Source organism: Panthera onca, chromosome A1 (assembly GCF_046562875.1).
Source record: "Panthera onca isolate mPanOnc1 chromosome A1, mPanOnc1 haplotype 2, whole genome shotgun sequence".
NCBI lineage: Eukaryota > Metazoa > Chordata > Mammalia > Carnivora > Felidae > Panthera > Panthera onca.
The window spans coordinates 174,453,233-174,466,452 of NC_138339.1; the positions used below are offsets into that span (position 1 = coordinate 174,453,233).

At 42.2% G+C, this 13,220-nt stretch overlaps 1 protein-coding gene and 1 long non-coding RNA gene across 3 annotated transcripts in view; one reads left to right on the plus strand and one right to left on the minus strand.

Moving 5' to 3' along the window:
- LOC132681922 (uncharacterized) overlaps positions 1–13,220 on the minus strand; it is a 38,999-nt gene that overhangs the window by 11,003 nt on the left and 14,776 nt on the right. The window lies entirely within an intron of this gene.
- Positions 10,567–13,220, plus strand: part of DCT (dopachrome tautomerase) — a 36,894-nt gene continuing 34,240 nt past the window's right edge. The window contains exon 1 of the mRNA XM_060636853.3: positions 10,567–11,340. Coding sequence (XP_060492836.2) covers positions 10,950–11,340 — 391 coding nt within the window. The 5' untranslated portion in view covers positions 10,567–10,949. The remainder of the gene's footprint in view (positions 11,341–13,220) is intronic.

The following is a 13,220-nucleotide window of genomic DNA, read 5'->3' on the forward strand; positions in this document are numbered from 1 at the left end:
ATCTAAACCCAAAAGTTTGAGCATGTGGTAAGGGTGACCTAGTTGTGAAAAGAGAATGAGCTTATAAGCTTTGATGCCCAGTTTTACCACTGTATTGTGTCCCCTGTTACCAAACTTATATGTTGAAGTCCTAACCCCAGTACCTCAGAATACACCCCTGCTTGGAAATAGGGCCACTGCGGATCTATTGAGATGTAAGATGAAGTTGTATTCGAGTAGGGTGGGCCCCTAAGCTAATATACTGGTGTCCTTATAAATACGGGAAATGTGGATACATATGCGCCCATGAGGAGAGGGCCATGTGAAGACTGAGTTGTGTTGCCGGAAGCCAAGGAACCACCAGAAGCTGGGAGAGGGTCCCAGAGTAGATCCTTCCCCGTTGCTTTCAGAAGGAGCCTAGCTCTGCCAACAGCCCGATCTCCAACTTCCAGCCTCCAGAACTGTGAGAGAATAAACTTCTGTGAGTCGAGCCGCTCAGTCTGTGGTACTAAACTCTTAAAACTTTTTAAATGCTTCAGTTTATCTTTCAATAGTTCCTCATGACAGCCATAGCAAACTAATATACCATCTGTGCGGACTTGGGCAACTCATACAAATTCTATGAGCTCAAATTTTCTCAGTGGAAATTAAAGACAGACAGGGAGGTTGTTTTTTTCTTTCTTTCTTTTTTTAATACAAGGTGTTGTTTTTTTGAAAGAGAGAGTGCAGAGAGGGAAAGGGGGGCAGGCAGAGGGGAAGAGAGAGAGAGTCTTAAGCAGCCTCCACACTGAGTGTGGAGCCCAGTGTGGGACTAGATCCCCACGACCCTGGGATCATAACCTGATCTGAAACCAAGAGTCGGACACTCAACCCACTGAGCCACCCAGTCTTCCTGATGTAAGTATTTTTCTTCAATGTACTTTATTTACTCTTTAAGTCTTCACCCTCCATGGCTCCCAATCCCCTTATGCACCGTGACTTTGCTTGTTCAAGTGCAATTTTATATTTCCTCAGGCCTTCAGTGAGGACAACCATGTTTCCACCAACAACAGTGCTTACCCCTCCATCATTTCTGCATCTTCTGCTGAGTTCTGACCTGGCCTTCAGATCACCGCGCTCAAGATGGAATCCATTTCCATGGCATCAATTCAATAGATTTTGTGACTATAAAAATAATGCTATTATAAGCTTCTTTCATAACTAAAGTGAAACCAAAACCTCCATGAAATTATCTTGTTTTGTCTGTTTTCCTTCTTAGACCAGAACATTTTTTAGAAATGAAAACTTCATAACAGAGAAATTTACATTTAGTAGGCAGCTGTCTGCCATGATTTGCAAGAACATATATATTTTTTTATAGCTCATGAAATGAGTTGGAAGTTTAGAGTTATTCTTTTAGGCTGTGTGTGTGTGTGTGTGTGTGTGCGTGCGCACTTGGCTTATTAAAAGTAGCTGAATTCGTGCAGCTGAGATTAAATGAGGAGGTCATTTTCAAAGAGAATATCAGACAGACATCACGGTTAGATGTTTTTGACAGCAGTTATAAAATAATGAACATGGTATGAAGCACCAGATTCAGGTCAAGTATTTTTTGAAGAAGATTTATTTATTTTTCTTATTTTTAATGATAGCTCATTTTTATCAGCTCTTAAAACTAGTATGAATGGTTTCAAATTTGGTTTACCCATAGTCTATGTGGCTTATTTAAGATTTGTTCATACATATATTTGTTATAATTGATTCCTAAATTCCAAGGCTAAGAGAATTAGTATACCTATAAACACAACATATCATTTAATTACTCTTGCAGACTCTAAGAAAAAACAGTTCTGGGGCACCTGACTGGCTCAGTTGGAGGAACATGTGACTCTTGATTTCAGGGTCATGAGTTTGAGTTCCAGGCTGAGTGTAGAGATTATTTAAATAAATACAACTTAAAAAAACTTAAAAAAAAACACAGTTCGTTTCATTTCTAGGTAGTAACATTGCATTATGGATGAGAACATTTTCCATATGCCAAAGTTAGAAGCACTGATGTAGTTTCCAGAAGGAAACATATTATGAAAAGTACTTATAATTAAATTCTTGGATTAAATGTGTGTATGTGTATATGTATGAATGTGTGTATGTATATGTGTGTATTAATTGATAAATCCTGGGATAAAGATTCAGTGGGGAGGACTTTTTAGTATCCTAGTGGAATTTCCCCCCACCTTCCTGGTTGTCCATTGAAATAGAGGAATTATGGGCTATTGATTTAGAAGGTAATGGCTCTCCAAATTGAAAATGACATAATAGGTCAGACTGCAGTACAGAAATTTAAAAGGTTGACCGTGGCACCAATGGATTCTTCTATGGAAATAATAGTAATTACAGTCACTCTTTGCTGAGTACCTACTGTGTGCCAAGTTCTGCAAGGCAATTTATATGTGGGGTCACATTTAACCCTTAAAATTAAACTTGGTAGATATTATCATCTTGGATTGATGGATGAGGAAGCTGGGGCTAAGAGAAGGTAACTACGTTGTCCAAGGTCATTGAACTAGGAAGTAGCAGGGTCAAGATCAATAAAACCAATCTGGGTTGTGCCAAAGCCATAGTGCCTTTATAATACTTACAGAAAAAGTTCCTCTACATAATGCCATCCTCACAAATGCCCATCATTCTAAATTTTTTAACTTAAGATTTTTAATGTATGATTAAAAAGATAAGTACTGTATAGGCATGATTCAAAATTCAAAATGTACAAAAGAACAAAAATAAGTCTCCTTTCTTCTCTGATTTCCCAGCCTTCTAAGCTCCCTTCCCAGAGACAGCCACTCACCTTGTTTTCTGTGTTTATACACTACATTTACACACAGATAGACAGGCACAGTCTCTCTCTCTCTCTCTCTCTCTCTCTCTCTCTCTCTCTCTCTCTCTCTCTCTCTCTCTCTCTTTCTGTCTTCCCCCCAACACCTTCACATGTAAATGCCAGCACAATGAATTCATAGTTATGTACTTCATGTTTTTCACTTGACAATATATTTTGGTGATCCTTCTAGGGCCCAAACAGTCTTAGTCACACATTTATAAACTCTGGTGGATTTGTTAGTACTAGAGTTGTCCAGAAGAGTTTACATTTTCAGCCTGTATACTTTCTTGCAAATTTGTAAGTGGTATTTGCTGGGTTTGATAAGAAGTGCGCAGGAAAGGGAGTGATTCCCTTCCTTCCAGAGATCCATATTTTTATGATTTTTAGTTTATTTATTTTGAGAGAGAGCATACATGAGCGTGAGTGGAGGAGGGGCAGGGAGAGAGAGAGAAAGAGAGAGAGAGAGAGAGGATCCCAAACAGGCTCTGTACCACCAGTGCAGAGCCCAACTCGGGACTCAACCTCACAAACCACAAGATCATGACCTGAGCCGAAACCAAGAGTCAGATGCCCAACCAACTGAGCCACCCAGATCCCCCACAGATCCATATTTTGAAGGAGGAGTAGCTATATTACCTACCCAAGTAAGTCATTAAATTATACAGGTACACATTAAAAAATCGAAGTTGAATACCTGTTACCAGGGTGAAGGATAAAACCCAAAGGATAAAATAGGGCTTGGAGGGCACCAGGGTGCATAACAAATGAATATAAAGATGTGCAATGCAAAATCTGAAATGAAAAGATGTGTTTGATGTATAAAGACAGCCTTAAGGAAAGACTATCCAAAAATGCACCCAGTAGGGGAAAACTGCATCCCACTGAAATACCAGAAAGCCACACAGCTCATTCCTAACCCTTAATTCCTCTGAAGAACAATTTACACCACCAAGAAAAGGAAAGCTCTTAGATGTAGAAAGCAAAACCCTTATCAGGACAGATGCCCAGCATTTAGGAAACCATTTGGACACAGGGGAAAAAATAATCTCTTTCCTGCATGATATGGCAGCAGAGAATAGATCAAAAAGCGTTGGGCAGAGGAGTCCAGCAGGGACTACAAACTGGGAGGATTTTCACATTCGGAGACATGCCGAAAAGAGCAGGCAACTCACTGACAGGCAGAAGAAAGATGCGAGTAATTTTTCTGTCTTAGCCTTAGCAACAGCTCTAAAAACATTTACAGACCCATTGGGTTGCTTACCAGGCTTAGAGACATGTGTGTCTTCCTCCTTTGAGTGTGTGAAGCAGGCTTGCATCCTATCTTCAAAGTTTTGCAAACCCATCCTGCCCCATTCACTCACAAACTCCCCAAGCATCTGATTCAATTCACTTCCAGGAGCACACACGGAATCCTTCTCACATACAAGCAGGTTCTAGGGGCCAAAATGCAAAATGGAAATATGTAGGACATTCTTTTCATTAAGATGCTTCCCTCTACTGTAAAACAAATTGCTTTTTAATAAGGCACTTTCTACTTTCAGATTACTTAGCTCTATGATACACAGCCTCCTTCCTCTCTACTGGGTTTCAGAACGTTTCTTAGAATAGTCCTTGATTCTATGGCTTCCACTAGCTGTAAATGATCTCAATTTGCCCATGAGATATCTCCTCCTGGATTTTGCTCTTTGATTTCCAGCAAAGACTTTTCCTTTTGTAAATAAGGCAATATATAATTACAGCTATGCCCATGATGTGACAACGTCTTAGCTTATCTTGGCTTGGTCCTTAGATTTCTGATTACTTACACTAACTTCTCAGGAATTCTTGGATTCTTCTCTCACCCCTGGTTTGCTCACAAACAACAACTTGGCTGCCTGTTTATTACCTTTGGACTGACACAGGAGTATGTGTGCATCTATCTATCTATCTATCTATCTATCTATCTATCTTTTATCTCTCTCTCTCTCTTTCTGTCTCTATATCCTATATATATATATGTATATACATATGTATATATATAGTTTAATAGAGACAAAGGTGAACTCTTGCATTTGACCCTGTTACGGGCTGAATTGTGTTCTGTCGAAATTAACATGTTGCAACCCTATCCCCAGTACCGCAGAATGTGACTGTACAAGGAGTCGGGGCACTTAAAGAGGTAAAGTGAAAATGAAGATGTTGGGGAGGGTCCCAGCCCAGTCTGATGTGTGTCCTCATGAGAAAAGGAGATCTGGACACACAAGGAGACATCAGGGCCTGTGTGCACAAGGAGAGACCATGAGGCGAGACAGCGAAAGGACAGCCATTTGCATGCCAAGGAGAGAGGCTTCAGATGAAACCAGCCTGGTGGCACCTTGGTCTCGGACCTCCAGGCTCCAGCACTGTGAGAAATAAATTTCTGTTTTATCGTGCCATTGTGTTAAGGCAGGCCTAGCAAACTAATACAGACCCCAGAGGCAAGTCCATAAGAAAAGAATAGGGGGGATGGGGAGAGTGGGGGCACTTGACTTTGAAGCAGCTGCATGAAAGCTATGCAAAAGAAGTGTAGGGATTTAGGTTGATTTTAAATGCAACTAAATGCTTGCAGACCTTCCCCGTAGGGGCTCTCTTTACAGAACCCCTGTCTTTGACTGCAGCAGTCTTGGCCACGAGACTTGCTTTTGCCAATAGAAAGTGAGCAGAAATGAGGGAGGTAGTGGCCCATCACTGACTTCTTTGTCAGAATATGAACAGTATCAAGGGAGTGAGGAAAAGATTCTCCTTTACCCTGAGTCCTGTGGGGGTGGGGGGAGGGGAGGCATTGTGGAGCATAACTAGAGCTGATGGGTGGTAGACGTTGTTTCACAAGCCAATGAGATTCTTGAGGTCTTAACTGCCATGTGACTTAGCTTGGGCTAACAGATACAAAATTGATGAGCGATATGGCTGCTAAGCAAAGCTCATGAGCTATTTTTTTTACGTTTATTTATTTATTTTGAGAGAGAGAAAGTGAGAGAGCAAGTGGGAAGGGACGGAGAGAGAGGGAGACCAAGAATCCTAAGCAGGTTTCATGCTGTCAGCGCAGAGCCAAATGTGAGGCTTGAACGCGTGAACTGTGAGATCATGAGCTGAGCCAAAATCAATAGTCAGATGTTTAACCGACTGAGCTACCCAGGCGCCACCTGCCCCATGAGCTAATTTGTTAGTCGTCTTTACTCAGATTGTATCAGGAACATTGATTTAACTTACGGGAAACATGCATGAAGAGGTCAAATGGCAAACTGAATTTTCCAGAAAAAAAGAGTACAGGCTAATGGGAGGATTTAAAATTAGGTCATATGAAGGAAAAATGGAAGGAACTGAAGAAATGTGGTCTGAAAAAAGAGAAGATAGGGACAAAATTCTATGGAAAATGGACTGGACCCATTCTGGGGGAGCTGGGGGGGGTGGGTTATTTCCCAAGGGCTTTTGATGGAAACATTGGTGAAGGAAATCTTCACTGTTTATATTCAAATTCAAATTGTGTTAAATTTTAAATATGAAATAGTTATTAAAAAGGAAGAATTTCCTAACCTTTAGAACTATTTCTTCAACAGATGTTGGCGAGGATGCAGAGAAAGAGGATCTCTTTCGCATTGTTGGTGGCAATGCAAGCTGGTGCAGCCACTCTGCAAAACAGTATGGAGGTTCCTCAAAAAACTAAAAATAGAACTACCCTATGACCCAGCAATTGCGCTACTAGGCATTTATCGAAGGGATACAGGTGTGCTGTTTCGAAGGGACACATGCACCCCCATGTTTATAGCAGCACTATCAACAGTAACCAAAGTATGGAAAGAGCCCAAATGTCCATCGATGGATGAATGGATAAAGAAGATGTGGTATATTTATACAATGGAGTATTACTCAGCAATCAAAAAGAATGAAATCTTGCCATTTGCAACTATGTGGATGGAACTGGAGGGTATTATGCTAAGTGAAATTAGTCAGAGAAAGACAAAAATCATATGACTTCACTCATACGAGGACTTTAAGAGACAAAATAGATGAACATAAGGGAAGGGAAACAAAAATAATATAAAAACAGGGAGGGGGACAAAACAGAGGAGACTCATAAATATGGAGAACAAACTGAGGGTTACCGGAAAGGTTGTGGGAGGGGGGATGGGCTAAATGGGTAATGGGAATTAAGGAATCTACTCCTGAAATCATTGTTGCACTATATGCTAATTTGGATGTGAATTTAAAAAAATGAAAAATAAAACAAGTTAATAATAATAAAAAAAGAACTATTTCTTAAAGGGATTCCTTCCTAGTAGGTGTTTAACCAGACCCTGGTGATGGATATCTCATCAGAAATAGTAAGGGGGGAATTTGTTGTTGTTGGTGATGTGGTGTGGACCAGTGGTGGAGTGCTAGATCGGACATTTTTAGCAGTGTAGCAAATCTTATAAGGAACTTTTAACATGACAGTGGTATTTAGTAGTCTACATTTATTTATATAGTCATAACATGTAACTTGTATAAAGCCAGTCACTATAATGGTGAGACTCTTCTAATGAACATAAAAAAATTGAAGTGAGCATAATTACTCATCAACTGTTATCAAGTAACTTCTCTTTGCCAAGCACTGTTCTTAGCATGGGGAAAGACAACATGGCTAAGTTTCTTGCTCCCCTGGAATTTATACCAGAATAGAAGAGACAGACTGTCAGCAAGTAAACCAATAAGTTCATTTTAGATAGTGCTAAGTGCTCTGAAGGAAAACAGTGCCAGGTAGAGTAGGTGGCTGGATGTGGACACAATAGAGTGAGAGGGTCCTCTCTCACATCCTAACGTGTGAGCTGAAACCTAGGTGACAAGGAGGATTGTGAATAAGAACATTCAAGGCGGAGGGAGTGGCAGAAGAAAGACCAATGTGGAAATGAATGCAACATGGTTGAATACTAGAGTAATTGCTGCGTTCTGTGATTGCAGAACAAGAGGGAGAGAGAGGTGGGCAAGGCACAGATCGCGGAGGACCTTACAAGCCAGTTCTTCTCGAACTGTCCATGGTGAAGAACTTAAAAAATAGTTAAAAAATTTTTTCAGCCACAGGCCAACATGCAATCCAACGTGACTAGTCTGCAGCCTGTGCTACCAGATCACGTCCACGCAAGCTTGGCAACCCCCTAACTAGACCTCCTCTTCAATGAGATGAGTCCACTGATCACGTGCTTGAACGTTGTGCCAATGCCAAATTGCCATGATAGTTTCTAAATGCTGGCTCTCAATTTCTCTCCTTATTATATTTATTTTGATGCAGACCAGGAACACATGTTTGTGGATACATGGCCCACACTTTGATTAGTGCATGGAAAGGACCTTGGAGTAAAATCCTTATGATGACCTTGGATTTTACTCTAAGAATCCAGAACCACTAATGAGATGGTGGTGGTGCTCTTGACTAAGGTGAGGAGGACTAACGGGGAAGAAAATTGGGTGGAGAGAGCAAAAGTTTACTTTGAAACGTTAAGTGAGAAATGTCTAGATCTCCGAGTGAGAGGCTAAGTAGGAAGTTAGTTATATGAGCCTGGGGCTCCCAGTTGAGGTCAGGGCCAGAGTTGTAATTTTGGGGAGTCATGATAGCCTGCATTTAAAGCCACAGACTAGGTGAATTACCTAACAAACATTGTTATGAAAGAAAAGAGAGCCAAGGGCCTAGGCTTGGGGGCATTCCCACATGGGAGTTGTTGATTCCATCAGCGACATTATCTAAGAACTTTGAATCTGATATTTTTGGAGCCAAGACATCACAAAACACAGAACGGAATCTCAAAGTGGCACAATGCTGACATGAAGTGGGTCAGCAGGTACACATGGAATGAATAAATGAGTTCAACAACACCCTCCCAACTCTGAGATATTGCAATTCTTATGTTATTCAAGTTTCATATTCATGACATAGAGGGTTGAAGAGTGGCCTCCAAGAAGTTATGTCCATATCTCAGAACCTGTGAATGTGACCTTATTTGGTAAGAGGGTCTTTACTGATGTAATTAAGAATGTCAAGATGAGACCATCCTGGATTATCCAGGTGGGCTCTAAATCCAATGACAAGTGTCCTTACAGGAGACACACAGACGAGAGGCAGAGAGAAGAAGAGGGGCCACGTGACAATGGCAGAGGTTGGGGTGACGCTGCTTCGAACCAGGGAAACAAGAATGGAGGCAACTGCCAAAAGTTGGAAGAGGCAAGAAAGATTCTCCTCCGGAGTCTTCAAAGAATACAGCTTCATCAACACATTGATTTTGGACTTCTGCCCTCAGAATTATGAGAGAATAAATCTGTTATTTTAAGCCACTATGTTTGTGGTAAGGCAGCCCCAGGAAACTAACACACATGGAGTCTCTCAGCTGACTCAGTTCCAACATTTCTTCAGGAACTGTGCTTTATTCTAACCCTGCGGTTTTCTACTGTGGCTGCACATTAATACGGCTTACAGAACATATAGCAAATACTGCCCTGGCCACACCCTCAGACATTCTGCTTCCATGGGCTCGGGTGGTTGGCTGGCATTGGTGCGTAGTTAGAGATGAGAACTGCTACTTAGTCACAATGTCAAGGGCACGACACAGAAATACACAGGGGAGGAACATCTATACAAAAATTGTTTTAGGGGCCCCAGGGTGGCTTAATTGGTTATGCGTCTGACTCTTGATTTCAGCCCAGGTCATGATCCCAGGGTTGTAGGATTGAGCCCTGTGTCTGACTCTGCACTGAGTGTGGAGCCTGCTTAAGATTCTCTCTCTCTCTCTCTCTCTCTCTCTCTCTCTCTCTTTCTTGCTTGCTCGCTCCCTGCCCCTCTCCTGTGCTCTCTCCTAAAAAAAAAAAAAAAATTTAACCTTAGGAATTTTCTTCGGAACGTTCTGTATCTTTATGCCCAAATATAAAGTATTCTTAGAAACTGTCTGAAGCAGTGTCACATTGGCTGTCTACACAGACTCTTAGGGCAGTAAGTCAGTCCTGTTTCCACCACGAAGGGGTAAACAGAGGCTCTAACAGTAGCCATCATTATTGACAGGATGCTCCCCTTGTTGCCCTCAGGAGCACGGGGGAGGCATTGTGTTCTAGGTGGAAGTTTGACAATGCTTAACTTTAAGATAAATCAAAAGCTGCCCCTTGCCACCCCTGGCTCCAAATTGTTCCACTGCCTTCCTTACAATCAGATCATTATAATTTTGAATTTCTGGTGGCATGCTACTTTGTGTAATTTTTCAAAATCTGCTGCCTCGATGTGCTGAATAGGAGAATAGTACATTCTTATTTGGAGGGAAGAGGGCCCTTAATTGTGGAACAAAGCAATTCCTTGTACGTCAGCCCTAAATAAATGTTTCTTTATTTCTGAAGTTGTGTGACCTCCTGTAGTGGTCTTTCCAGCACGTCAGCGAGTAGTCAGGAGTGAATTGTAGTTAGCTATGCGCGCTTGTCTGTAAAGGCCTTTTAACAACAACGAGGAACTCACTGCATCTACTGACTCCCCGGAAGTCTGAGGTCACAAGTTTGGCCGGGGCACATGAGCCCAGATAATGAAGATGGTTTTGCCCTTTTGAGACAAAGCCAGCAACTGTATGGACTTCATTATGCACTTTGGGTCATGTGCTAACAATGAGGGTTTCTCTAATACTAATCCCCCTAATGATGGCTTCTCCCAGCCCTTACAACAAACCTCACAAGGCCCCGTGGTTTGGCAAGCCAGATAGAATAAAGGCAGCACGGTGTTTGGCTTTTGAACTGAGTTCAAGGCAATTAAAGTTATGGGCTAAAGAGGAAAGGAGGGGGTTTAGAAATACCAGTATAATAAGTAGGATGACTGCAGTACCCTGTAAATTAACTCAATTAGACAAAGCCTGATTTAACGGGGGAAAGATGGTGAGAAGCGCTACCCTCATTAAATCTGGCTGTTAGAGGTGCTCCTAATGGCTTTAAATTTGTTTTAGCCGTTTGGATCATATAAAATAGTCTGTGCGTGTGCACGTACACACGTGTACACACGTGGGCTCTGCGATTTTTGTAGGTATTTTTTAAGGAGGAGAGCACTAGAACGCCAAGCAAAACAATATCAACTCCCTCACCCTCAAAACCAAAAATCAACGGAATGAATGCTCAAGAGCTTAAGAGTGGAAGACAAGGAGAAAGGCAGAGTAGAATCAGGGAGTGGAAAGCAAGAGAGGGTTCTTCTGCTGATAAAGCCATGAGCCCCCTTGGGTGGGGGCTTTTGCTCAGTTGCCTGGGCTGTGGAATCCTGCCTGGAGCCTGGGCACAGTTCCCCAGGGTCTGCATGACCGTGAACAACCTGGTGAGCAAGGAGTGCTGCCCGCCACTGGGTGAGGACCCGGACAACATCTGTGGCTATCTGGAGGGCCGGGGCCAGTGCGTGGAGGTGCAAGCTGACACCAGGCCCTGGAGTGGTCCTTACATCCTACGGAACCAGGATGACCGAGAATGGTGGCCAAGGAAGTTCTTCCACCGGACCTGCAGATGCAGAGGTGAGGCAGGGGACAAGACGCGGGCATGCTCTGAGCCGGGTCAGGGGACCCCAGGTGGGAAGGGAGCCCCTTCTCAGAAAGAGAAGAGGCTCTTGGAAGTGTTAGACCAGGCTTTAAATGGCCAGCCAAGTTTGTTTTTCATAGGCAACGAACTGGGTAAGACTGATGTCTTGGTTATATTTTTCACACCCTCTAGGACATCTAGTTATAGAAACCAAATGAATATTCCATGGGCCAAGCCTGGTTATGTGAACTCATGCCAACATGCCATTGGCTTGTCTGTTGGAAGGGGAAGCTAACGAGCTCCAGAGTCAGCTTTGAACCTCAGAGCAAGTCCTTTCAAGATTGGTTTGGTGGCCTCTCCTTCTGAAATGGGTTTGCGCTTGTAGAAGAGGGGGTGGGTAACCTTGGCATCTAGAAGACAGGAGTCAAATGCAGGTGTTCTGCAGTCCTGGTCTCAGTGTTTCTCATGTTTTGAACGGGGCTCAAGCAGAGTACATCTTGCTAGCTAAGGTTATGCTTGGGTTGTCACTTGGGCAAAGTTGGAGGGATGTGGTGGGACCGAGCTTCAGTGAGCTGGGGAAGGAGAGTCATAAAATAACAATGGCTTTTTCTGCTGTTGTCTGGGTTGGATGTGGGCATTTCAAGATTTGCCCCGTGTCCCTCTTTCAGACCTTGGTCTCTCTTTGGACTCAATTCTTTGAAATCTCTGGGCATTTCTTATTCCTCCGGCTCTTCTGAGCCTTCCCAAATCCTTTTCAGTAGTGCCTCTCTGTGTTCAGCAGCCATGCACAGCGGTGATAAACACTCAAAGGCTGGCAGGGCATTTGAAACACAGAAAACACAAGTGGTAACTTTAGCAAAGCCCTTGGCCACTGTTCTACAGCATCCAGCTGCATAGGAAGCTTTCCTTTTTATTATTATTTTTCACTCATGTTCTCATATGATGCTGGCACATAGGAAATACAGATAATTGAGCTATGCAGGAGCATAAAAACATAAACTCAGGAAATGTACAAAGGACTGTGATGTCAATGTAGGAATGATGTTAGTTTTTCTAACTTGTAAAAAATTCTGGCTGTATACATCATTTTGTAGCCATCTTGCTAATTCTGTGATTCAAAGCAACCGTTAGGTTTGCCTCTGGTATTCATTGTGACAAAAGTTTTAAATAGCATATTGAACATATACTATCCATTTTTTTTCTAAGCTAATTGAGCATTTGCTTCTATAGACATTATTTCACGGATTCTCATGGCCTTTGTCTGAGAAGCAGTAGGTTTCATATTACCTGTGTGATTGAAACCACACTACATACTAACTTCTTTGTCTATGACTCAAAAATTCTTCTAGAATACTTATTTCTAGGCCAACCAATGATAGAGTGGCACGGCTTACAATGGTTGGGCATCCCCATTTATAGAATCTGGGAGCAGAAGATATTAGGCAATCACATATAACTCTTACTTCTTCTTATCATCATCTACTTTATATTTTTGACCTGGCTAGCAAGTGTTTTGTTTTGATTTGTTTTGTGTATTGTTTTTTGTTTTTTTAGGGGGATGGAAAGGACAGAGAATGGCAGAATAGAAGGGGTAATTTTAATTTCCCTTTCCAGAAGAAATGCCTATAACTAGTTCTCTGGAAGTGACAGGAAATTCGGGTAACAGTGACCTGCTTCCTAACATAAAAAGAGATCTCCTGCTCTGAGGAGGATGAACATATGCCTGAGAGGCAGTAGGTCAGAAACAGGGTTTGGCCTATAAGTCCAGACAATAAGGACATCACATGTCTGTAGACCAGTTCAAGGAAGCAGTTTTCTCAGTGTGTATGGTCTTTGTTTCCTCCTCCATGATTTGATCTGTGTAGACTCATTGAGG